At 39.3% G+C, this 27,465-nt stretch overlaps 2 protein-coding genes across 7 annotated transcripts in view; one reads left to right on the top strand and one right to left on the bottom strand.

Annotated features, from left to right (window-relative positions):
• XRRA1 (X-ray radiation resistance associated 1) overlaps nt 1–14,464 on the bottom strand; it is a 50,874-nt gene extending 36,410 nt beyond the window's left edge. For 3 of the 5 annotated variants that reach the window (XM_015600501.2, XM_015600499.2, XM_015600502.2), the window contains exons 1-4: nt 9,779–10,024; nt 7,261–7,328; nt 4,524–4,621; nt 709–893 (exon numbers count right to left, since the gene is read on the bottom strand). In XM_015600501.2, coding sequence (XP_015455987.1) covers nt 709–893; nt 4,524–4,621; nt 7,261–7,316 — 339 coding nt within the window. In that variant the 5' untranslated portion in view covers nt 7,317–7,328; nt 9,779–10,024. The other 2 variants (XM_025042549.1, XM_015600500.2) reach the window with 2 other exon arrangements.
• On the top strand, nt 10,091–23,990 carry SPCS2 (signal peptidase complex subunit 2). Of its 2 annotated transcripts, none has more exons than XM_006926622.3 (5): nt 10,091–10,245; nt 15,233–15,316; nt 15,891–16,051; nt 18,227–18,361; nt 23,481–23,775. In XM_006926622.3, the coding sequence occupies exons 1-5, from the start codon at nt 10,135–10,137 to the stop codon at nt 23,665–23,667; spliced, it is 678 nt and encodes a 225-aa protein (XP_006926684.1). In that variant the 5' UTR covers nt 10,091–10,134; the 3' UTR covers nt 23,668–23,775. The 2 variants fall into 2 exon arrangements, with proteins under 2 accessions (XP_006926684.1, XP_006926683.1); XM_006926621.3 differs by having other exon boundaries at nt 10,105–10,293; nt 23,481–23,990.
• The last annotated feature ends 3,475 nt before the right edge of the window (nt 23,991–27,465 follow it).

Raw genomic sequence — 27,465 nt, forward strand, 5'->3', positions numbered from 1 at the left:
GACTTACAAAATGTGTCTTTCTTTGCAAAGCCACTGAAGCAGGTATTGCACAGAGCAGATGTGAAATTTCCTGGCTGGTCTCCAACACAGCCACACCAGTCCTCTTTGGAAAGCCTGCCCCAGGCACTGGGTAATATTTGGTCAGCTCTTCTGGCCTTCAGCCAGACACTATACCCAAAAGACAAAGGTTGTGGAGCATGGGATCTCCCTAAGCGCCCCTGATCCTAGAGAGATCTCCCCAGAGTAGAGCAGGAATCTCTACACTCTACTAGGTGCTGGAATGAGATTTTCAATTTACTATTCCCCCTGATTTACATCTTTGCTTCCCCAACTCAATTAAGAATTTTTACCTGATATAATGTAAAAACACAGGCTTTGGAGTCAGTAGACCAGAGTTCTAATCCTGAGTAGAGCAGAGTTCTAAATACTAGCCATGGGACCTTGGCCACGGCAAATTAACCCTTAGAGCCTCAGTTTTCCCATCTGCGCAATGGCAACATAATAGGGATGATAATGTCTATCCAACAATGCAGATGTAAAGAAAGCTTTGCATGTAAAGAAAGCTTTGGGTCCCTTCATCATTCTAGCTATACTCAATTTGCCAAGATCACTCAAATAGTTTCGGGTCGGTTGAGGGTACCAGAGTGGAGTAGCTGGGACAGCCATCAGCTGATGCTGCCAGCCATTCCAGTATGCATTTACTCTTACCAGAAAAGCCCGGTCCAGCACGTGTACAGGAATATCCACTTGGTTTTCCAATCGAGACCCTTTCTTCTCTTTGACCTCAAAAGAAATCTTCTTCTGGCTTTCTTGACCTTCAGCCGGTACCTCAACCACACCCTTGGGCTTCTTCTTGAGGTTACCTTTCCGAGCCACTAACCAGTGTCCTCGGCCTGTTGAGATGATCAGAACAGTGAGGAGCAAACTCCTTCAAAGCCACAACTAGAGTACTTACAGAATATTTATCTATAATACTAAAACCAAAAAATAGCTCCTCATTACCTAATATGCCCCAGATACTGTGCTACTGCTGGCAACGGGGGTGGGGAGGGAGGAGGTGTCTACATACCTATCTCAATTAATTGGTCCCCAAACCCAGTGAAAACATGTTACTGCCCCCATTTCACAGAAGAAAAGGCTAAGACTCATAGAATGATTTGCCTAATTCCTTCCACCATATTTTTGCCTCTAAACTCTAATTGTTCTTCAAAACCCTAGATCAAGTATTTCCTGTTCTGCAAAGCCTATATGGACTCCCCTCAGCAGAGCCGATCATTCTTTCCTGCGTCATCTCTTGGGTAAAGTTCAATGCATAACATCAGCACAAAGAGCACCATCTTCCTAGACCTTACCCAGGATCCCATCATTACAGGGTAAAGATTGTATCAGGAGCTCAGAATGAGAAAATGACAAGGCAGTTGTCATTTTAAAAAAACCCCAATAATACAGGTTTACTGTAGAAAGAACTAGAAAATGTATGTAAGCAAAGAAAAACATGAGGTTTACTAGTAAACTCTCCTAACAAAAATCATGACAACATTCTAGAATCTGTTCTTTCCATCAGCGGTTTTTTACTACGAGGCATTCGTTGCAATCTGTAATTATTTTACTTGTTCACTTATTTATTGTCTTTCTTGCCCTCTAGAGAAGAAGCTCCACAGAGCACAGACTTTGTCTGATTCATTCATGTAAGTATTCCAAGGTCTGCACAGAGCTTACCACATTAAGTATTGCTGAATAAATGTCTGAATTAATCCTGAGCCACAGCCCCTGCCCACAATCATCCATTTAGATTTTTTCCTGAGCATCTACTTTGTGCTGGGAGCTGGGGCTATGGAGATAAATAAGATGGAAGCCCTGACTCAAAGAAAATCAATAAGACAACGGAAGCTATGGAAGCCCAGAGAGGGGAGCTACCAGCTTAGGGCATGAGCTAGATCTAGTAAGTTGAAAGTTGACTAGGTGGAAATGGAAAAACCAGGTAGCTGGCAGACAGAACAGCACAGAGCCGTGGAAAATAGCTTGGTGACTCTGACCACTGACTCCCTGCCCTCGCAGCCTACTACCCCTGCCTAGGGGGTTTGCCCTGGCTCACCTGACCACTGCTGCCAATCCTGTCTCTTGGATGCAGCTCCTGCCCTATGTCTAAGTGAGTTAGTCCCCATTCCCACTCAGGGCCTGATAGTCCAGGCACTCCATTTCCCAAAGCTACCCCCATCTGGAACCTGGTCCTTTGCCCTATCTTAACAGCCCTGACTCCTGGAGATTCCTATCTTTAGTTGGCGCCAAAATCCCAACACAGCCAGGAAGGAAGGCCCAGAGTGCATCAGATGAACTTGAGGGAAGAGTGCTAAGAGGCCAGAAGAGTCAGATCAGAAAAGGTCTTGAGGATTAGAATAAAATGTCTGGGTTTTAATGGGGCAGGCTTTTAGCAGAAAGAGTATCCATGGGAAGGGTTTTTCTGCCCTCATAATTTTTCATTTTGAGATAATTTTAGACTTCTAGAAAAGTTGTAAAAATAGCACAGAATTCCCGTACAGCTTTCATCCAGTTTCCCTAAGATGTTAACATCTTAAATAATCATAATACAATGGCTGAAACCAATAAATTAACACTGGTGTATTAGTAACTGATCTACAACCCTTCTTTGAATTTTGCCAGTTTTCTTACTAATGTCCTCTTTCTGTTCCAGAGCCCAATCCAGCAACTCATATTTCATTTAGCTGTCATGTCTCCTTAGTCTCCCCCAATCTGTGACAGTTCTTCAGTCTTTTTTCTTGTGTGATCTTGACACTTTTGAAGAGTACCAATCAATTATTTTGTAAAATGTCCCTCAATTTAAATTCGCTTGATGCTTTCCCATAATTAGATTAAGGCTTTGAAATTTGGTGAAACTACCACTGAAGTGATGCTGTGCCACTGTCAGCACATCAGAAGGCACACGATGTTATGTCTTATTACCGGTGATGTTAATTTTGATCACTCAGGTAAGGTGGTGTCGGCCTCGTTTCTCTACTCAGAAGTTACTATTTTTCCCTTTGTCATTAATGAATATACTTTGAGACTTCGCAAATATCCTGTTTCTCATCATACTTGTTTTCTAGCATCTAATTCTAACATCTGCGATGGTTAATTTTATGTGTCGAGTTGGCTAGGCTATGGTAAGTAGTATGGTAAGTAAATCTAAATCTAGGCATTGCTGTGAAAGCATTCTGCAGATATGGCTAGCATCGATAATCAGTTGACTTTAAATAAAGGAGACCATTCTCAATAATGTGCATGGGTTTCACCCAATCAACTGAAAGACCTTCAAAGAAAAAACCGAAGTTTCCCAGAGGAAAAAGAATTTTGCCTTAAGACTGCAGCATCAGCTCTTTGCTAAGTTTTCAGACCCTACCCTACAGATTACAGACTTGCTAGTCCCCATCATTTTATAAGTCAATTCCTTGAAATATGTTATATATGTATATGTATGTTTCTATATCTACACATATACATGTATGTATATGGAAACAGAATGGATATATGTGGACATATATTCATATATATATGTGGACATACACCCATATATATATGTATATATGTATATATATACACACACACACACACACGCATATATATATATCCATTCTATTGGTTTTATTTCTCTAGAAAACCCTGACTGATACAGCATCTAAAGACATTTCTTGACTGTAAAAATTATTATTGTGATGTTTTAATAGTGATTTTCTATTTCCTTCATTCCTTCTACATTTATTAACTGGAATTCTACCATAAGAAAGAGCTATTCCTTCTCTTCCACTGATTGATGTATATAAATATTTATTATATCATTATGGGCTCATGGATATTTATTTATTTTACGGTTCACAACCCAATTCTACCTTTATTTTGTTATTCAGATTGTCCCAGTTTTGGCCACTGGGAGCTCCTTCGGGTTGGCACTTACATCTTTTCGACATGCCCCCATCATTTTTCTGAGCACTTCTTTACTTTCTGGCACCACATGATGCTTCAGGCTCAATTTGTACTTTTTCTGCCCCAGCCTAGAAGCAACTTTTCCTCTGAGGAACCCTGACTTCTTTTATTAGAGAATAGAATTTAGACACCCAGATTCCCAGGTGCCAGTATGTTCTTCATGACTGAGGTATCATTGCTTTCAGTGGACTAGGAAATATATATATATGAACACACAGATACACACGGCTATATTTCTTTCTTTATCTGTCCCCTTATCTGTGTGAGGGGGTTGTACAAAAGATAAGAGGAGGTTAGACTCTGAAGGTAGAATAGCAGCTAAAAGAGCCAGCAATGAGAAGTCACTGAACAGAAGGGAACACAATGGTTAGATGTGTGTTTTAGAAGGCTCCCTAAGGCTGCTGGAGAAAGATGGACTGGAAGGGATGGAATTGGGTGGGGCAGGGAACAGTAGTCAAGGGGCTGGAGAAAGAGAAATGGATGTGAGACATTCTAAAGCAGGAGCTGGGGTAAGGCAAAGGTATCAATTTGAGAAGTCACCTGACCTTGCTCCGGCATCCGAAGCAGATTTTTGGCTGGAAAGCAGTTGTTCAGGTAAGGCTTCCCATCATCCAGCTTGTAGATTCCTGAGGAGGCCATTTCCCTGAGAGCCAAGCAAGGAAAATAAGGAAGTATAAGAGTGAGAAGGTACAGTATTGCTCTGTCATTCTAATGTGGTCCAGAGCCCCCCAGGACCACCACACAATACATACACCATATCTCTGAGACCCTAGAGGCCCCCTGCCTTGCTTCATAAATGGGCTTGTCCTTTAAATGAAGAGGGGGACAAGGCCCTGGGTTTTTTGTTCAAATCAATACTAATCCAGTGAAACTTTAGCAAGAGTATCACCTTTAGGCTCAGGCAGAACTGGTTTGAATACTGGCTCTGTCTTTCCTTGTTCTATGAAGTGGGAAAGTTACTCTACCCCTCTGAGCCTCAGTTTCCTCTCCTGTAAAATGGGGGTAATAACACCTACCTTAATAGGCAGATGAGAGGATCAAGTCAGAAAGGTAGTACCTGGTACCTATATTAAGGGCTTACTAGAAATGTTTACTGTTTTAACAGAATTCAGAGAAGAGGGGGCTCACATTTTAGGCAAGATGACAAGCAAATAATGAGATTTTACTTGTATAAATAGGATTTGAAGGATGAATTGAGCATGCTGATAGAAGGATAAGCATTCTAAACAGAAAAGCCACAGGACTGAGGGCATGGTGGCAGGCATGTCTGGTACAGTAAAAAAAGACTGGACCCAGGAAGGAGATGTGTGTTTGGGAGTCTTGGACAATAAGGCTAGACAGGAAGGATAGTGCCACACTAGGAGCTCAGGTTTTACCTAGTAAGTAACTGAGAACCATGGATGATATCTGAGCTGGGGAGAGCCAGCTGTGCTTTAAAAAGAGAGGTCTGATAAAAATAATGCTAGGTGAAATGGGATTCCATTAACTGGTCACCGAGTTATTACAATTCCAGCTCAGAAATACTGTTCCAATGCACTTTTCTCTGTCTCTCACTGCTTTTATTAAATTTTCATCTTTCCTCACCTAGAATACTGCAAATCTTCTGACTGGATTCCCATTGAGCATGAAGGCCAAATACTTGAGCCTGAAGGACCCTGGAGTCCTATGTTCTAACTTTGCAATTCCAGTCAGCCCTACCCATCAGGCTCAAAGAATCATTTTTCTATTCCCAAAACATATAATTGACATTCAGTCTTGCTTACCTTTGTTCTTGGTGTTCCTTTGACCTAAAATAGCCTTTTCCATCTTGTTCATCTGTTTGATTTCATCCTTTAAGATTTAGCTCAAATGCCACTTCCTTTGTGAATAAATCTCTAATAAAATATCTAAATTTCTTAAACCTTGAGCTATTAAGAGATTTGAGATTTTTCTTTCAAGGGATCCAGCCACTCCCAAATTTCTTTGGGACTGCTTCAGACAACTTGGAGTAGCAGTTGGGAACTGCTTGGGAACCTATAGCTTCTGGCCAGTGGAAGGGAGGCCATGGAAAGAATGCCTGGGGACAAATTCAGTAAAAGGAAGGAGCAGTATAGGGAGTTGGGATCAGGTGTCCTGAGAAAATGTTTCCTGGAAGTGACAAATGTGAAAAGTAAAGTGGTGCAGTAGGATGGGCAAAACTTTTGGAGATAGGAGGCTTAAATTTGAGTCTAGTTTATACCATTAAGCTGAGTGACCTTGAACAAATCAGTTTATTTCTTTGTGCCTCAGATTTCTCCTAAGATAAAAACCTGTGCCTTGGAGAACTGTTGTTAAGAATTAAGTGAGATCATAAAAAGAAAAAAAGGCTTCTTTATAGATCCAGTCCAGTTGCTACCCCTTCCATAAAGCCTTCACTGAATCTTCCAGTGGGAAGTAATTGCTGCTGTGGCTAAACTCTGGAGTATTTCTTCTGTATCTCTTTCACGGTCGAGACCTTCTACAACATAAGATCATTAACAATTGAGAGGGGGCTCCTTCAATAGTGACTGATTCCAGAACCTCTGATTCTAGAAACATGTCCAATTCACTGTCTTTCTTCCACCCTTCGAATGCTCATAGGAAACATGCAATAAACATGTGTGAGCCAAATGAAGGATATGATGGTATTCCCAGGGCCCAAGGGTTTTTATACATATTTCTGAGCTCCCTAATTAAACTCTAAGCATCTATGATGCTGTTCATCTTTTTATTCCCAGGACCTACACAGCACTTGGCGCATAACAGATTCCATAATTGTCTGTGAAATAAATGAGTAATATTGGTATCTCCTTTGGTCCCACACTGGGCATTATGAATTTCCTGATCCTTGACCACCCTGAAAAGGGTTGGAGGCCCCTCTTATGTGTCCCCATGACAACCCACACTTCTCCTAGTATAGTACTTATCACTTTATTATAATTGTTTGCTCCCCTTACCAACTTCCCACCTGCTATGAGGCCTATGGTAACTTATTCACCTATGTAATCCCAGAGCCTAGCATAGAGCCTAGAACTCACTAAAAATGTGTTGGGAAGATGAATGACTAGACTGATGGATGGGGAAAGATCAATTGTCATTCAATCAATCCGTCTTTTAGGAAAACTCTCTTGTGACCAACCACACCTATCTGCCAGATAGGTGAATGAATGAATGAATGAATGAGTAAATAGATGGCTGGGAAATGTTAGAGATGATTACTGTCACTGTTGGAGACAGTAACTTGCAGAATATAAAGACCTTGCTTCTGGAATGCACAGTACTTACTTGATCTTTAATCTTGGGAAAAGTCCTTTGACTTCCTTTTTTTTTTGTTTCTTCATCTGTTTCTTCACCTGTAAAATAGATATACTCCTTCTTAGCCTGCCATTCAGAGCTCTTAACCTTTCTCATTAATTATATACTACTGTGACCCTTCTGCTCCAAAATGTCTCATCTAGGGTCTTGAAAAATACCACGGGGCTAAAGAGCCCAGAAATAAATTGGTATAGATGTAAAGATAGAGACAGAGACATAGATGGGAAAGTGGAACAGAAGAATAATTTTGTGACAATGGGGTGGGGCTAGAGTGCTTAAATAAGATGTGAAAATCACAAATCAGTAATTTATATAATCATTTACACAACATAAATTTATGCACAGTAACAGTAGCAAAGATAAAGTTGAAAGATAAGGCACAATCTGGGAAAAGATATTGGTTATGCATATAACAGAATAAATGAATCAGATTCTGGTTCGTGGGAGACATACAGACCTGCACGCAACTAACCATAGAAATTGCAGTTCCCTATGAGGAACACTAGGTGAGAAGGTGTGGATTCACATCTAATGGTTACATTGTCTAGAAAGTAATCCTAAGAGAAGTATGAACTTTATTTATATGGTGGAAAAAACAAAGTCAAAGATCCAGACTTAGAGGATGCCTAATTAGCTTCAGCTTCCTCTGGTCTCTATCTCAAACTTGAAGCAATTAATATCAATCTAACTGTAGTGCCCCTGAGCTCCAAACACACACACACACACACACACACAGAGTAATGCTTCTTGTATGAATACATTTGCTTGTCCCATTCCTTTGGCCTATCCACTTCTGCAGCTCTTCTTTGTGTGGTGCATGCAAACAGTTTTCCTGTAGATCCCTTCCTCAGATTGACCCTTCTCTGTTCTACCACTTCACGCCCACCTCTTAATGGAGGCACTCTACCCTACTATATTATAATGGTCTGCTTACCTGTCTGTTCCCCACTCCAAACACCCCACCCTCCAACCCAAGGTAGTAAGCCCCTCTAAGGCCAGGCTACCTATATGTCTATACCCAGCACCTCAAACAGCCCATTGAAGAGACTCGATAAGGTTTACTGAACTGAACCACAAATGCAATGCTATGGAACACTTCATTATGTCTGCAAAGAAAGATCAAGAAAGGTGTCATAGAGCAGATGACAGTAGAGCTGGATCTTAAAAAACAAGAAGTTATAAAAGATGAGCAATAACAAAAAGCTATAGGGGCTTCTGAGTGGATTGCTTCAAAGAGGTGAAGAAATCTCATCTAATATTATGTATCGAATGTTAACTTCACCGAGACATGTATTTTGTTCAGTTTTATTCAGGGAAATATCCCCAGTGACTAGAATAGTGACTGCTACATAGTAAGCACTCAAAAAATATTTGTTGAATTATTTGGACACTTATGAGGGATTTACGAGGATAAAAAACATGTGATGCAATATAATAGTGCATAATATAGTACAATCCTGTTATGTGATAACTCTAGGTCACTAGAGTAGGAGTTCCACGAGAGTAGGAAATAGGTCTATCATGGTCTCTCTATATATATCCTTTAGACAGTTCCAGGCAATGTTGGTGCTCAGATTTTTTTGTAGGGGAAAAAGTGAATTAATAAAAATCTAGAATACAATTACATCCTGAAACTGTAAAAGCAGAGCGACAGAGGGAACATACCACTAGTTTTGATGTTAAAAAAACCTGGCTTCTAAACCAGGTTCCGATACATGCTATCTGGCCTTGGGTAAGTTTCTCATTTTTCCAATTGGACAGGGCTTTTAGAGGACTAAATGAGTGAATGGATGTAAAGAAGATGTAGTATACACACAGACATACTCACACACAGATATACTAACGCACAGTGGAGTATTATTCAGCAATAAAAAAAAGAATGAAATCTTGCCATTTGTGACAACATGGATGGACCTATTATGCTAAGTGAAATGGTAGAGAATGGCAAATACAGTATTTTACTTATACATGGGATCTAAAAAACAAAACAAGTGAAGAAACAAAATAAAACCAAAACAGATCAAACTGATAGGTGCCAGAGGGGAAGGAGATGAGGAGACGGGTGAAAAAAGGAGAATATAGTAAACAATATTGTGATAAGTTTACAACATGACAGATGATAGTGTGATCACACTGTAACGTATATAGATATTGAATCACTGTATTATACACCTGAAACCAGTATAATATTGTATACCAGCTATACTTACATTAAATAAATAAATAAATAAATAAATAAATAAACAAACAAACAAATAAATAAATGCACACAGGATACTGCCTGGTAGACAGTAGGCACTTAGTGAATGAATTCTCTATAACAGGAAAACATTACTAACGGTTAAATGACAGTCACCAGAGACTAACCCGCAGGTGCTGTAACGGGGCTAGAGATGGATGGAGAACGAGCTCTGGCTACCCCTTTGGAATCTACATCTGAGGCGGGGGAGACTCTAACCCCTCACGCAAACTAAGTTTCCAGCCCCACCTGCCTCCGGCGTCGTTTCCGCCTCCGGGGTGCCCGCAGGGGCAACGTCCCAGTCAAGCGGGATGCGCGCCTGCGAGCCTCCCGGGGATCTTGGAGCCGCTCCACGGTGGCGCTTGCCACTACCTTCTCCACCCCTTAGTAACCGCGACGCGGCGGCTAGCCGTGTAGGCGGCAACCGGCGGCCGGAGCCTCTAACTACTACAAATCCCGGCAAGCCCCGCGGCCACCTCTGCGGGCAACCTCGCTTCAGCAAGCCACGAACTACGAATCCCGATTGACTCTGCGCGGCGCGTCACGCATCAGCTTCAGCCAATCGGCTTCAGACAAGTAAGGAGGGAGACGCAGATGCAGACAAGATGGCGGCGGCGGCTGCACAGGGCGGGAGAAGTGGTGGCGGAGGCAGTAGCGGGGCTGGCGGTGGCTCCAGCTGCGGGACAGGCAGTGGCCGCAGCGGTTTGTTGGATAAGGTGAGGGGCCGGTCCTTGGGGACAGTCGAGGCCTGGAGAGCCCGGCAGGTGCGAACACCTTCCCATCCCCGCCCCCCTTTTCTTCTGCGGCTTCTCGGGGGAGTCCTGGTCTGGCCCACCATGGGAACTTTACTGGCACTTGTAGTCCGCTCTCTCCACACCTCAAACCCAGGTACTTCCCTCTTTATTTCTTTCTCGGAAGTGTACCTGTTCCTTCGTGCCGGCCACCACAGCTTAGGATAACTTGATGATTCCTACATTTCAACGCGGCTGTCGATTTTCCTTGGTGCTAGGGGTTACGGTTGATGGGGCCCATTTCACCTACGGGGAAAACAAGCCCAAAGGAATGAAAGCAGCTACTCGAAGTTAACAGCCCCTACTTCCCACTACGACCACTTCCCTTGCTTGTCTGTACAGATTCCACACTGCTCCTTGGCCTTCTATTTACTGAGGTTTCTGGGCGTTTTATCACGATACCCGGACACTGAACTTAAGTTTGAGTATTGACTTCTTCTACTGGGCTGACAGGCTTTAAGATTTATCTTTTTTTTCCCCCTCTCCACCGTCCTCTCCCTCATTTTCCCTCTCTTTCTGCCTCCAAGTGCTTGGAATTATGAGTTTGCTCCTTGCTTATGCTTGCTTCTTACTCTCTCCGCCCATCTCTCTTTCTGTTTTCTTTTTTTTTTAAACTGCGGTCCTAGCAACAAGGTCTTAGAGAGAGAAAAAAATGGAAAACTCTGCTCCTTGGTTGGCTCCTCTTGTCCTATGCATAGCATCTTGGAAGAAACCATTGCATGGAGATCTGGGTCCTAGTACTGCTTCTGCCTCTACTTAGCAATGTGACCTTGAAATGTTCTTGTTCTCGCTATGTCTGTTTTCTCATCTCTGAAATGAAGTATTTAATCTTAATGTACCCTAAGGCCCCTTCCAGTTCTCTCATTGTAGGGCCCTGGTCTAATTTGGTGACAAATGTTAAACATGGGAGTCTTTAATGTAGTAAATAGGATTTTTTATTTTAATTGAAAACAGCTTGCAGACTTCCCTGTGCCTAACACATGGTAGGTGCTTAAAAATGAATACATGATCATATTGAGAGTTTTAGATCCAGATCTTCTCTTTTTGGGTGTCATTGGTTTTGAGTTACATGGTTCTCACATTCTTAATCCCTTTTAAGAGACAGGAACATTTTCTAGGGGTTGGGATGGTAAATGTAAGAGTGTTGGGAATTGATGGTCATTTTCAAACACAAATCCTGTCTTCTTGCGGGTGAGTACCTCACAGCCTTTGCTCATCTTATCCCATTGACTGCTTTTGCTTTTTCCTTCCCTCTATTTGGATCATCAGCAGCAAACATTAAGTGTCATTCTGCTAAGGTAGTTATTACTGAAAACTAGATGCCATCATTGTGTTATTGAAAAAACCTGGATTTGGGGATCATAAGATTTGGGTTTTGACATAACTCTGCTGCTTTCAAGCTGTATGAAGACTTAACCTCACTAAGCTTCCCTTCATCTGAAAAGTTACGGTCTTTGGGAGAATCAAATGAGATGATATACATGAATGATCTCTGTAACATACAGTGTCAAATACGAATGTGTGTGTGGTGACAGAGAAATCAAGAATCCTGCTGTCAGAAAGTACTCAGTATTGCAGAGTATAGGGCATGGGGTACCCAAAATATTAAACATACAAGTATTTGGTGTGTATGTGTACTTTTTACAGAAGTGTAAATTAGAGAGAAAATGATCCCTGAGATCTACTTGATAAGGGGTTGGGGGCCCGAGGGGATGACCTTATGTCTGAGAGTGGAGCTGGGACCTTTTAGGGGAGAGAGAGAAGGTATACACCAGTTAAGAATGTCCTTGAGCTAAGGTACACAGAAGGTGCCTGATGTTTCTCATGTAAGTTGACTGGCTGGTTCTCTAAGAGATGTGTAATGACAAAATTGAGGAGGGCATGAATTTCTTGAAGTAGTATTAGGAAGCTCTTGAAAGTTTTTGAAACTTAAATGCCTTAAGAAAAGTATTCAGATAGTTTGGAGAGGTGGACATTAAAAGCCTTCTAATAAGTCCTTATACCATACGAATGTGTGGGTTTTAATATAAAGACAAGTTTGAGTTCTGTTGCAGGATGTTAAAAGCTACATGGCCTTGGATAAGTTACTGGATATTAGTGAACTTAAATTTCTTATGTAAACAATATGGAAGCCCATATATATGTATTACAGACTTGTAAATATTAAATTGTATAATATTGGTAAATGTTCTTTCTGAAGGGCTATAAAAATGAAATGACAAGGTGATGAGAACTCCCAACTGGAATAGCAGAAATAGATAAAAAGGCCTCACAAAGGAGCACTTGGCAGAATTAACCAAAAAGTAAAGTCGAAAATAAGTCAAGAGCTGTTAGGTACTTTTTCCTCAAAAACTTCATTTCTGCCTTACATTGAATTGTTCCCCTTCTGAATTCTCTAGCTCTTATGGCACATGAAATTAAGCTGTCACTTAATGTGACATACTGTCTTGTATTGTTATACCAATTTGTATTTGTCCAGTTTCCCATGAGAGATTCTTATAGTTCTCTATAGTAATTAACAGAATAAGTATTTGCAGTATTGAATTTAGCAGAGAAAAAACTTCAGGTCTGCCACCTCCATCTTCAGAAACAGCCTTAGAGGGTAGTGCCTTTATTTGTCTGGAAACAGTACTGTGGAAGAGAATATGGGGGGGAACCGTTATTTTCAGTGGAGCAGAATTGGAATGAATAGAGCTATTGCTCTGTGGGAAGAGGCTGTTACCGTACAATCTCTTTAACTTGATTTGCCTTGATTTTGTAGAGGGTTTTTAATTTTATTTCCTACAGCTGTAGTTTCACTTGCCATAAAGAAATGAATAGAGATGCAAATATGCTTATGGCTTTCCCTAAGCAGATGTGAATTTTTGCTTCTATGAAACTGACTTTAAGAACAAAGCAATTCTAGTTTCCTGATCTTAAAAATGGGTATGTAAATATAATCTTCCAGCCTTCATCACAGAATAACTTAGATCATTGCAGTAAGTTATTTTGCTCAAAGCATTTTGCTCTACATAGCAGGCTATAAAGAAAAATTACTTTCTTAATTTGTTTTGGCTTTTAAAATTTGTATGTGGTATTAAACCATGCTATACCCAAATTCTTTTAACCTTGTACCTGGATCTCTGTCTCCTGATTGAATTTGTTGGCGGTTCAAATTGTTTGGGCTATTAAAATGTGGTATTAAACCATGTTTTCTAGAAGCTATAGTCAGACCCTTTTAACCGCATAACTGGATTCCTGTCTCCTGGCCGGACTGTCAGCTTTTATAACTTAGTAGTTAAGAACATAGGCTTTGTCCTGCTTTGAATCCTGTCTCTGCCACTTACCAGGTGTATGTTCTTGGGCAAGTTAATAAATCTCTTTGTATCTCAGTTTCCTCATCTGTAAAGTGGGGATAATAATAGTCTTTATCCTATTAAGCGGTGTGTGGCACATAGTAAGTACTCAACAAAATTCATATAGCTACAGCTAACTAGCTGGTTATTCTGGGCTTCAGCTTCCTTAGATAAATATGTTTCATAACATAGTATGGAGACTGTTTACATCAGACTCCATTCGGATTCTAGTTAAAAATACAGATTTCTGGACCTGAGTGAGATTCTCTGGAAGCAAGGCCTAGACAGCTGCATATTTTCACACATAGCTATTCATTTCCTCTACAGTTTAACAGCTACTTCCGGTTGAGAACTAGATGATTTTTTAAATCTCTTCTAGTTCTGACATTTTAAGGTTTTTTGTTTGTTTGTTTGTTTTAAACTATTCTGCTTTTGAAATAATGGTTTCTCTAAAATGTATATAATGAGAGCTTGAAGCTCATCTTGTAGATATGGACACAGTTGGAGAGGGGAAGGTGAAGCAACTTGCTGAAGACCACACAGTGAGTTAGTAACAATTCTAGAAGCTGGCTTCCCCAGTTTTTAATCCAGTTCTCTTATGTTACTTAGTACATTGCCTGTCATTCTGGAGTTAATGTAGTAGTGAAAAGAACATCTGTTTTGAGACTGGAAGACTTAGTCTTAAGCCTTGACTTTGTCACCTACCAGCCATGTGTCCGTAGAAGGTCATGTATCCTCTTTTACTCTCAGTGATGGTATCTTAGCTTGCCTGACTTCTGAGTGTTATGCCTGTGGTTTTATGGCATTAGTATGGGGGGTGGGGTGCGGGGAGAGAAGGGAGGACCACAGTAGGGGGAGAGGGAAGAGAGGGAGAAGGGGAGAGAGGGAAACGGAGTGGGGAGAGAGGGAGGGAGGGAGAGGGGGAATCCAAGGTGCTAAATTGTCTTCTGTAGGTATTATATCATTTTGAACTTGTGCCAGTAATGTATGAGAGAATTACTTGCCTCAAACCAGGGAAATTGAAGCAGAGTTTGTCCAAAGTCATATAACTCATTGGCGATACAACTTGATTTTTAATTCAAAATGTTCTTTCCAATAGGCTACATTGGATTTACTCTTTTCCTTAGTTAACACATGCTGGTAAAACATAAAAGTTGTTAGCCAACAAATGTATTAAAGGAGACCATCCTCATTTTGTTACTGTCTGAAAGTCCACGGATGTATATTTTCTGAGTTTTGTGGTCACAGAATGAAAAAGATGACCAAATAGAGTTCTTTCTTGCTCACATTTTGGCAGAACAGGGATGGGATATGTGCGTTCACACTGTAGTCTCTGTAGCTGTTCTGGTTTTGAACTTGTAGATTTTGACTCTTCACCATGGAGACCGGCAACATCTTATGAGTACTATCTGATTCTATGACTCTGGTCTCATTCACGTTCATTTTTATTTTGTCTTTTAGTTTTTCAACATCAGAAGATAAATATTACTGATACTTAAGGATGCTCTTAAGGAAGTAGTTCATTTTACTATCAGTAAGATGCTGTGTCTCTTGATGCACAACTTTTTGTTTTACAGTGGAAGATTGATGATAAGCCTGTAAAAATTGACAAATGGGATGGATCAGCTGTGAAAAATTCTTTGGATGATTCTGCCAAAAAGGTACTTTCTTGAGGTGGGGGTCTGTTAGCATGTGTACAACTGACAGCCCATATGCAGGATCTTTTTCTTCTGTGATTTGGAATGACCTTGGCTTTCTGTGTTAGGAATTAAACCAGAAAGCAGTTTCTAAAATCCTTGCAGTGTATATAGGAGAACACGTGTTAAAATGTAAATGTTAGCTACCTCACACTCCTCAAATTCTTTTAATGTTTGAATTCCAAAAAGCTGGTAATCTGTTGTTTTCAAGGTTAATTAGCCTGGAGCCAAGAAGGTTGAGAGTATTTAAGATATTTATGCATAATTGGTCATCTCCATTTAAAAGAAGAAAAGGACATTTTAGCTTCATCCTTAGGAAAAAGTCAAGGATTAAAAATAAATGTATGAGGAGTTGATGAACTTTTTCTCTTGGATCCATTGTAAACAATTTGAGTCTTTTTTTTTTTTGCTTGGAGTGGCAAAAAACTACTTGGTAATTTATATGATTCTTAATATAACTTTTATCATGGAAATTAAGAATAAAAGCAGGTTCTAGGTAGGAATCATTCTTATTAGCTTGATTTCTTCTTCTCACTAGGTACTTCTGGAAAAATACAAGTACGTGGAGAATTTTGGTCTAATTGATGGTCGCCTCACCATCTGTACTATCTCCTGTTTCTTTGCCATTGTGGCTTTGATTTGGGATTATATGCACCCCTTTCCAGAGTCCAAGCCTGTTTTGGCTTTGTGCGTCATATCATATCCTTTATTTATGCTCGGGTTTGTTTTCTAGTGACTGTTCTCAAACATCTACTGATATTCCTCCCTGCTCCCTACAAAAAACAAACTTTGATCTTGGAGCCTATTAATGTTAGAATTTAACGTTACCAGCTGTGGGTATCTGTAAATTTATGTAGAAATTATCTTTGATATTTTAGATTTAATATAGTTATTTGATTTTTAATTCTATTTAGTTATTATAGAGGTTATTATAATACAAGTGTGAGCACCTGGTAGCAAAACACAGTAATAGTGCCAACTAGCTCTTATTTCTAGTCCAGAGCTTCTCTCATTAGACCAGGTTGTTTCAAGTCACTCTCTAGAATATTAAGAAAGGATCAGATTTTGGAGGTTCAGATCTGTGTCAGGTTTCCTTGAAGCTGAGGGGCTGAACTAGGAGTTACTGAGTATGAAGTGTAGGTGTGGCTTGTGTAACAGTGGAAATAACCTATTCTGGAGCTAGAGAACCTGGGTTTGAAATCAAACTATTTTGTAATCTTGTGCTAATAAGAACTTTTTTGAGACTGTTTGAATGCTACTCGTTTATAAACATGGGCAATACACACTGATAATTATCAAAGATTAAATGAGATACTCTGTAATGTGTTTGGTGTGTAATCAGCTCTGAAATGTTTTCTTTATGATAAATGTAGAATCATGTTTGTTACCTACCCAGTTTGATTATTTCTCAAAAAGCCGAATGCATAGGACTTTTATTATAGCATTACTATTATTACAAAAGTAATACATGTTCATAGTAATAGTTTTCTTGTGGCTCCCACTCCTCCCCTCCCCCCAAGTCAATCTATACATACTATATTTTTCTTTTTAATTTAAATATGTTGGGTGTCTTTTCATATTAGTATATACAGGTCTACCTCATTCTTAATAGCCACATAGTATTATTGAGGGTGTACTGTGTGCTATTATTGTAGTTCTTTAAAACAAATCATTTTGGTAGGCAGTTTACTTTTCTTAATATTGTCACTACCTGAAATATTTCTAAAAACTCCACTTTGGGGATTTTTCTTCAAAGACAGTTAGCAAGCCATTTAATAAAGCTGGTCCTGATAAAAAATGATATTACCCAAATTGATCTCAAATCATAGTCCCTACACTTGGCATCTATAAATCATCCCAGTATGAATTTTTGTCACTATAAGGCAGTTCAAAAGAATATTCCATGGGTTCTAGACACAGTTTCCAAAGGAGTTCCAAAGAAGTTTGAAGACAGAGAGCAACATTATTACAAAATATAGTCTCCCAAGAGAACTGCCTTGATGGAATTTCATTTGTTTGATCATATTTGTTTTAAACAAAAGATTTTGCCATTTTTATAATCATGCCAGTTTATGTATAATATTAATGATTATTATGTCTTCTGTGTGCTAGACACTTTATATATACATACATAAATATGTATACATAAATAAAATTTCAGGACAATTCTATAAAGTCAGTATTATCCCCATTTTAGAGATGATAATTAAGCCTTGGGGAAGGAAGTAATTTATCAAGGTTACATTGGTTAAAAGCCAGAATTCAAATCTAGGACTGCCTCACTCCAAAGCCCATACACTTTGCACTATACTTTCTTGCCTCTCACTTTCATAAAATTTAAATTATACAATATACACAAAGCTCTTATGGCAGTTTCTAATACATAGTAGGTTCTCAAATATGGTAGTTAATACTGTTAAAAACAATATAATAAGCCTATATGTATATAGGGAGTAATTGTTCTTATAGTAAACTAATTTGGTCAGTTTTAATGACCCTTTTGTTGATTGAACATGGTCAAGTACACTATGATTATTTTATATTTTATAGAGAAATAAGCATAAGTCTTGACAAACTAGGTAATAGGTTCTTCTTATACACATTATTCTTGAACAGAAAATGTGAGAGCTGGTTTATGCCCTGTACCTTTTTCCATTTTTTCCTTTTGAGATGTCCTTTGGACAACTAACCAGAGAGAGTTTTGCTTCTCTTGGTACATAAACATAAGGTTAAAAATGAAATAGCTCAATTTTCAGTGTTCGTGCAGCAAAGTGAAACTCTTCTTGAGTAATTTTTGTAGCCCTTGCTTGTCATTTGTGTTATTTCTCTTTTTTTGTGTATGTTTGTGTGCTTTCTCCTTAACTTTATTTGAACTTATTTTGTGATGATGGGGATCCTGACCATTTATACCTCATATAAGGAGAAGAGCATCTTTCTCGTGGCCCACAGGAAAGATCCTACAGGGATGGATCCTGACGATATTTGGCAACTGTCCTCCAGTCTCAAAAGGTATGACTACCCTCACAGATTCTAAAATCCTGGTGTTGGATTTTCCCTGGGTATCGAGTCATCAACAGATTATTGTATACCTGCTCTATGCAGATCATAGCGCTAGTCATGTAAAATGAAGAAAGGGGTATGAATATTCTAGAAGGTTTTTCCCAGCATTGGAGTTCTGAGATTGCATCACAGATGTGCTTGGGATAAACTCTGGGAGAAAGTACTTTGGCGGAAGAATGAAGAGTGATTTTCTTTTTCCTTGTGGCTGATTAACTGAGTCAGTGCAGAAACTATAAAGGCTAAAGGTGTGAAGTCAGTTATCTTTGAAGGAACCCTATTAGCATCTCTTTCTTCTGTGATGTCAGGAATATCTAAAGCAATTTCCCAGGTAACTCAGAGAAGCACAGTTCAATCTGTTTCTGTACAGCTGACACCTGAGGTCTTTCTATGTATCTGGAACGGGGTTCAAATTCCAGCTCATCTCTTTCCAGCTGTGTAACTTTTATTAGACCATATAAACTATTTGAGCTTTAGCAGGGTCAAAAATGACTTGTAAAGTTGTTGGGAAGATGAGATACTAATTACAATAATAGCAGATTTCTTTTGTGTGTACAGTGGGTATTGTGCCCAAGTGCATTATCTCACAATGTACCTTAGAACAACTTATTTTATAAATAAGAACACAGGCCCATTGGTTCTTCCAGGGTTATACAGCTCCAGACTGAATTCCAGCAGGTATTCTAACCCACTCCTGAGCCTAGGATTCATACTCTTAGTCACAGTCCTAAAAACACATGGTACAGTTCCTATCATATAGTGGGCTTTCAAATTATAAATACCATTATTCAAATATGTGAAGGTAAGTATAGCATCAACACCAAAAAGCCTCTCATTACCAGCTTGTGGAGATGGCTGTCAGGAGGAGCAGACCTTCATTCTGATATTACAGCTGAGTTCTTACCTTGTCCTGGCAGGGCTCCTGGTTGCCCTTTTGGGTCAGCTATCCTAAATCTACCTGCTGTGCTAGGCCATTGAAGCAGAGTTGCAGAATTCTGGATGCTTACAACATCTTGATTTCATTGATTTTATTCTGACATGTAGTTTTTAAACAGCTTTATTGAAATATAATTCACATACTGTACAGTTTACCCATTTAAAGTATACATTTCAGTGGTTTCTAGTGTATTTACAGATATTTGCAACCTTCACCACAGTCAGCTTTAGAACATTTTCATCACCTCAGAAAGCAAGCCTGTACCCTTTAGCTGTATCATCTCCCTATCCTCTATTCCCCACAACCATAAGTAACCACTAATCTACTTTCTGTCTCTGTAGATTTCCCTGTTCTGGATATTTCATATGAATCATATAACATGTGATCTTTTGTGACAGGGTTCTTTCACTTAGCATGTTTTCAGGGTCATCCATGGTATAGCATGTATCAATATTTAACTCTTTTTTGTGCTGAATAATGTTCCACTGCATGTATATACCACATTTTGCTTATTCATTTATTAGTTTACGGACATTTGAGTTGTTTCCACTTTTTGGCTGTTATGAATAATACTGCTATAAACATTTGTGTACAGGTTTTTGTGTGGAAATATGTTTCCATTTCTCAGGTAATGTATGAAGGAGAGGAATTGCTGGGTCATATAGTAACTCTTTTTAAATCGCTTGATGAACTGCCAGACTGTTTTCCAAAACAGCTGCACCATTTTACAATCCCACTAGCAGTGTATGAGTGTCTGATTTTTCCACATTCCCTGCTGATTTTTACCAACTGCCATATTGTTGATGCCTGTGGAGAGGAAATATGCCACCCTCTGTTCCTTCTGATTGCAATTAAATACAGTCCCAATTCTCTTTCCTTGAAGAAAGCTCCTGTTTTATTGATACTCTTTAATGTAGGTCTTTTCAGAAGTCTTGGTGCTTCAATATCCAAGTAGATTATTATTCCAACACTCTGGCCTTTCAGTTTTACTTCTCTTTTCTGATTCTCTTGTTTTCTACCATGTCTTAAACACTATTTCTCTGGATATACCCTAGACCTTGCTATTACTGATAACTAATTACTTTCAATAGTTTCAGTTTTAAGTATCCCACTCTGACCATTGCTTTCTATTTTTTCCAATTTATCTCTTACTTCTCTTATCCTAACAATTCTTCAGCCTCCTTGGCATCTGTAATCCATTGAGCCTACCACCTTTTCACTGTCCTACCCCTCGCTTCCTCCTTACCTAGCTTAGATTCCATGGCATTTCTGTAGTCCAGTTACTCTCAGTGTTCTAGAGAATCTTTCATCTCTTCTATCCTCAAACCTCTTCCCCTCCTCCCCCACCTTTACTCTCTGCTTCTTTTATAGGTGAGAAGATAGAAGCAGTCAGAACTCTTGCATCATTGCCTCTATAGAGTGCTCATCGTATTCTGCCTTCTTTCTAAGTTCCTTTTGAAAGCCTCCTCTCCATTTGTCCACTAGATTCTTATCTCTTCTTATTTACTTGATTTCCGCTTCTGCTGGATTGTTCTTTCTGGCATACAAACATGCTGTAATTTCTCCCATCCAACTAAAAAAAAATTATTTTCTTTCCCCATATTCTCCTCCCATGATCTTCTCATTTCTCTGCTCCCCTTTTCTTCTCCCATGGTCTCTTGCATCTGCTCTTCATTTCTCTTTCCTCATCATGCTTAACCTATCAGCAGCATTTGACACGGTGGATCACTCTATCATTGTTACACTCTTCTTTTTGTTAACTAGGCTTCTAGGATACCATAATCTTATTTCTAATTTTCTTCTTACCTTAATGTCTGTTCCTTAGTCTTCTTTGTGATTCTTCATTATCCCCTTTTTCTGAATTTGAAATGCCACTTGTGCTTGTTCCTAGCACCTCTTCTTTGTATTCACTCACTAGGTGTAATCTTATCTAGACCTCAAGACTTTAAATACCATCTATATGATGAAGATCTCTAAATCTGTATTTTCATCCTAGACCTCTACTCTGAACTCCAGATATATCTCACCTTTCTGACATTGGATCCTAATGAGCATCTCAAAATTAATACATCTAGAACCCAACTCTGCTATCCCTAATTTAAACCTGCTTTCCTCCCAGTTTTCCCTATCTCAATAAATGGCAACTCCCTCTTCTAATTACTCCAGTCAGAACTCTGTAATTATTTTGACACCTTTCTCTCAGTCCTTTCAGCAATTTGTCAGCAAATCTGTCAACTCTACCTTCTCAGTATATTCAGTCTGACCACTTACCATCTCCACTGCTACCATCATTTCACAATTAGGTTACTGTAATAATGTCCTAACAGACACCTGCCCCTGCTCTCCCTGCCCATAGTCTATTCCCAGTGCAGTAGGCAGAATGATCCTGTTAAAACATAAGGGCAAATCAACCCAATCTTCTGCTTAAAACCCTCAGAGAAAAAAACTGAAATCTTAAGCATAGCTTAGAAATCCATACTTATCTTCTCCACCCCACACACATATGCAGACACACCCTTCATCGCCTATGGCTCTTAGCCTCTTCCACTCCATTTGTTCTCATTGTCATTTTTCCTGTTCTTCACACGTTCCAGGCATGTTCTTGCCTTAGGACTTTTGCATTTGCTGTTTCCTCTGCCTAGAATATTCTTTTTCTAAATAGCTTGTTCTCTTATCTTCTTTGGGACTCAAACATCGGCTTAGAGAAGGCTTTCTGCCAACCATATTTAAAAGAAACATTGTATTTTTTATTTTATTGTTGGTTTCCTTACACAAGAAGTCCCAAAAGGCAGATATTTGTCTTTTGTGTTCACTGCTGTATATCCTTAGCATCTAAAACTGCCTGACTTGCATAATTGGGGTTGAATAAAATATTTATTGAATTAATGAGTAACTATTTCTAAAATGTATCAGGTCACAATTCATCAGATCATGTCTTGCCATCAAACCCATTGGGTCCAAATGTTTAAATATCACTGTAATATCAGTTAGCAGCAGTTGAGAAGAATTTTTGAGGTGTTGAAAATAGTTCAAGGACCTTCATCTTAGCTAGCCATCCAGGTTGGGAGTAACCGGCTAGATGACAGTTAATTGAGCTGTGATTTTTTTCAGCACTTGTTAATGATAGGCACTATTTAACCATGACAGTGATTCTGAAAGGTAGATAGTAGTTTTCTTATTTTAAATATGCATAAACAGATACAAGCAATTTCTTCTTCTAAAGGTAATACCAGCCTGAAATCCACTGAATATGCCCTGATTAAATGGAGGCTGAAATAGGTAGGGGTTGGGGAGGAATGTCAGCCTGCCAGAGGTTGATGTCATAAACCCTCTTGAATGGGTGGAGATAGTAAAGGCCTTCACGATACCCTAAGTTGTAGCTAAAGAATCTGTATTTCATGCAGTAAAAGACATTCCTGGCCTGGGAACAAGGTAGAACTCAGAGCTAGATTGGTTACAGGGTATAAGAACTGAGCAACCTGGACTTGGGGAACATCTGTGAAAACTAGGGTTCTTCATTTATTCATAAAAATTTGCCTACCAAGTGCCAAGCTAAGAATAGAAAACAAGACAAAATCCTTGCCCTCAAGCATCCCTGAGTCCAGCGAAGAATACAAATAAACATCATTTCAATAGGTAATTTCACTGACAGCATCGAGCCTATCTTTAGACCTGGCACATGATTGGCACTCATTCGACTATTGATTGATGGTGCTGTGGAAGACAAAAGGAGAGAGCTCCAACCCAGTTAGGGAGTGTTTGGGAAGTCTTTGCCAGAGAGATTTATGTCCAAATATAGTATTAACAAATGGGAACTCTAGTTAGTTGAGATTGAGAAAAGTGTCTACTAGGAAGATTCTTCTAACATAACGAATGTGAAGTCCAGAGGTGAGAGAACATGGTCCATATGGCTTAACAGTCTATGACAAGATAAAAGAGATCTACACTAATTAAATCAGGGAAGACATGGCAATACCTATGAATCAGAACTCATCTTGAAGGCAGAAACGCTTGTTGTTTGTTTTGAAAGGACAAATTTGTGTAGGCATCTCAGCCCTGTTCTTCAAAAACACTTGGTGCTTATTATTACTGGTTGAATCTCTGTTTGGTTTTTGATTTATTATCTTTGCTTAGGTTCGATGACAAATACACTCTGAAGCTGACCTTCATCAGTGGGAGAACAAAGCAGCAGCGGGAAGCTGAGTTCACCAAGTCCATTGCTAAGTTTTTTGACCACAGCGGGACACTGGTCATGGATGCATATGAGCCTGAAATATCCAGGCTCCATGACAGTCTTGCCACAGAAAGAAAAATAAAATAGCCAGTTCTAAAAGCGGCCATCTTTCTGCAGGATCATGTGGAATCATGGGGTGAGGGAGAAAGTATCAGAGAACTTAAACTGGATAAAATAAGAAATGTTAAAAATGTCCCTGTTTTGTCCTGAAATTTTAGCCCATTCTGGGTAAATAGGATTTTCTAGCTCAGATACAAGAAATTGTAGCTCCGATATCTAGCTGTAGCCTCTTAAGTCTGCTAATTGCGTTGATTTGCTTTTCTGGAAAAGCAGTTTTGCTAAAAGCTGTATAGACTTTCTCCTTCATATCTAGCAGAACTTAATGTAGTAAAGCTTTGTGCCATGCAGCATCTGAAGACTCAGTTTTTAAAATTGCTAATCTGTTGCTGACTTTATTATGTTAATCCCTGTTTCAACAACTGTTTCCCTTAATTCAGGATACAACTTCTTGTGTACAGCATCTTCACACACCATTTTTTACGGGTGTGTGTGTGTGTGTGTGTGTGTGTGTGTGTGTGTAAACACCCACACACACACCCACCCACACACACACACACACATATATGTTTGGAGAGAACTGGGGCAAAGAACAGCTTTTTAATTTGTTTAAAAAAGACCTGTTACATTTTGTGCTCTTAACCAATTAAAGAAGCCAACGACATTTTTAGTTTTATATTGTCTATGTTTTCACTAGTATATCCCTGTTGATTTGTTTGTGTCCTTTATGAACTGCCATTTTCTAAAATTTTTTTCAATAAAAGGAAAGGTGTGAAAAAGTGGAGTTTTTGATGGATAGTTTTGATGGAAGGAACAGAGCAGCAAGTGTTAACAGTCTTACTCTGCTATAGGTTCTTTTTGTTTCTAGGCTGTTTTACTGGTCAAAAGCCCCTGAGGACTATAGGTGAGGAATTGCTAGCTTTCCAGTGATAATAATAATGACATTCAATACTTTGTGTCAGGTAGTGTTCCAAGTACTTTACCATGTGTTAACTTACTAATGTTCACAAGAATCCTAAGAAGTAGGTACTATTATTATCCTAAAAAGTAGGTACTATTACTATCCCCATTTTATAGCTTGAGGGAACTGAGGCACAAAAATTGAATAATTTGTCACACAGCTAGTGATAGAACTGGGATTTAAACCTGGATAATCTGGCTCCAGAAGCGTGAGCGGTATCTCTTCTAGTATTTTCCCACTGTGGTCAGAGAAGAACTGGGCACTTGCTTAGATCCTGTGACCAATAGGAATGTTGTCCCTCTATCCTTACAAAAGTATGATTCCAGTTCAACCTAGTACCTTTTAAAACCATATTCAGCTTTTAAAAAATCATGCTTACCACATTTTCTCTTTGACTTGGGAATGTTGCCCTATCTAGTGCCATATAGTGGCGGATTGTGCAACATTACTGGATGGGAGTTGAAGCCTTGGATTTTATACTCTTTATTCCCGTCATCCTTGGGTAAGTCATGTAATTCTCAGAGCTAGTCTTCTCACCTCCCCTTTTAGGTGATAATTCTATTAGCTATTTGAAGCTTTCGAAAGTGTGTAATTGGATAATTGTATTTTTACAATGAAGGAATGACTGTTAGACACAGGGGTCCCAAGGCCTGTGGATGTAGATAGGGAATAACCCTTTCCACAATGACTCCTTGGAGTCTTTTCACATCAGATGTACCTTTTTTTTTTTTTGCATACTTGCATCTTTTTTTTTTAAACAAATTGAATTATGTTGAAATATGTTCTGTAGTTTATCTTAATATTTTTTAGTTGTCAGTATATATAGGTCAAACTCATTTTTAATAACTGCATAACATTCTGTAGTAGACATGGTTTTAATTTTATTCTTTCCCTGTTGACAGATGTATTTGTTGTTTGTTTCTAGCTTTTCACTATCCCAATGAAAAAGTGGCATAAAAGGGGAAAAACGGTTTTCAAGTGAGAGACAAGAGGCCTAGGTTCTTTCCAGCTTTATTCTAATTTGTGATCTTGGGTAAAGCTCATTCCCCTAAATGTCTGAAACTATCAAAGAGGTTTTAGATAATGTGTTCTTGTGAGATTATGGAGGCTCTTTACCCTCCAGAAATGCCTGCATACTAAACATTCCTTGTGATTATAAAGAATATGAGTGCTATAATCTTTTAAGTCTGCCCATAAAACCCACTTAGAGATTTCCTCAGTAGCATAGATATCTTAAGGTTTTTCCATGATGCCAGACACCAGTAGGGGCAGTATCAAGTTGCTGAAAAAGTGGGTTAGCCCTGTGTTGCACTTGGTCATCTGCCACTACGCCACACCCCACACTTGTGTTTTAGGACAGTTTCTCATCACGAACAGGCTTATGCCTCAGCATGGGTGCAGTTTGTGAGGCTGCAGGCAGAGTGCTTCTGGCTGGCTTTTGACATCTGTGTCAAGTGAGTGGTTCCCTCCAGCCCATTTTGAAAGCTGCTGGGCTGCTCTTTACCCTCTTTAGTAAGTCTGCAGCATCTCTCCCATTAGGAAATCCTGATATCCATCACATTTTCCTCATAGTTCTCAGTTCCTCATACCTACCTAAGAAGGACTTAGATCTTCCAAAATATGACTGCTGAGGAGATTGGGGAAGGATAGCTAATGCTTTTAATTATTTGCAAATTTTAGCTGCTAATGTGTATCTGATATTTGGTGCTTTTATTTATATATATGTATATATATATAATTTATCATATATATATATATGAACCTTTTTGCTTCAGAACAACCTTAGGAAGTGGAAGAAAATGCAAAGTTCCTTTGAATACACACAAGTTGTATGTTTCTCTGTGTCTAAATTCCTCAGTTTAGAGCCCTTTCTCTTACCAAGTCTCTTTACCTTATCTCCACCTCTGCCTAGGTACCCGCCTCCCTGCTGCAAACCTTGTCTCCTTGATGGAAATCAGCTGGGAAAACCTCTAATATCACATTAATACATATATTTTAGACTGTATTCTGTCTCCACTGACAGCCTTTTATGTTATTAAATATAATAATCCAGCCTGAAAGCATATGTGCTCAGATGACTCCTCTGATAACCACAATTGCCTTAAGAATAATCGACAAGGATTCCTAACCTTTTTTTGTACCCTGGATTTTTTAAATTGTTTGGTGGTGTCTGTGGCCCCCTTCTCAGAATAGCATTTTAAATACATAAATGTGTTGTTGCCTGTTAATGAGGATTTGGGGAGGTGGTTGCAGGCTCTGAGTAGTGGGAAGTAGCTTCAAAGATGTTCACAAGGTGCCCTGGTTGTTGCATATTCTCCTCTGGGCAGGAAGACTCCCTCACTAATCTGGCAGTCAGCCTTGGGACCACCCCGTTGTAACTACTGACACTAATATTCCTCCTGGGTGATCAGCAGATTCCTCCTTTGGATAGTAATTACAGAGACACACACCTACAAGAGCATGAAAGGAAGGAAATTCTCGACTTCTTTGGGCAGAAACCAGATGAATTGTTAGATCTTTGGCTGGTTTGCTTGGTAGAGTAGGGATTTGGATGCATGATGCTTGTTAAAGAAGAATGGCAATTGTTGGATTGTCTTACAGTCAATCTCCTACAGTCTACCATGCCAACTTTAAATCCATTCAGAGACAGAATAAAAGACTCAGAATTTTTTGCATTGAATCTTAGCTGCTGTAAAAGAGCTTTGACCTTTTGGGGGCAGATTTCCCTTTGACAAACTTCTGGGAAACCACTGATGAGCATTGAATAATATTCAGGCTCTTACAGCCCTGGATTTGGTTTATAATGCTATTGAAGGTGACCCACTGGAAAATGAGAAACTTGGGAGAAGCAATCTGTCATGAGCCCT

Source organism: Pteropus alecto, unplaced genomic scaffold (genome assembly GCF_000325575.1).
Source record: "Pteropus alecto unplaced genomic scaffold, ASM32557v1 scaffold7, whole genome shotgun sequence".
Taxonomy (NCBI): domain Eukaryota; kingdom Metazoa; phylum Chordata; class Mammalia; order Chiroptera; family Pteropodidae; genus Pteropus; species Pteropus alecto.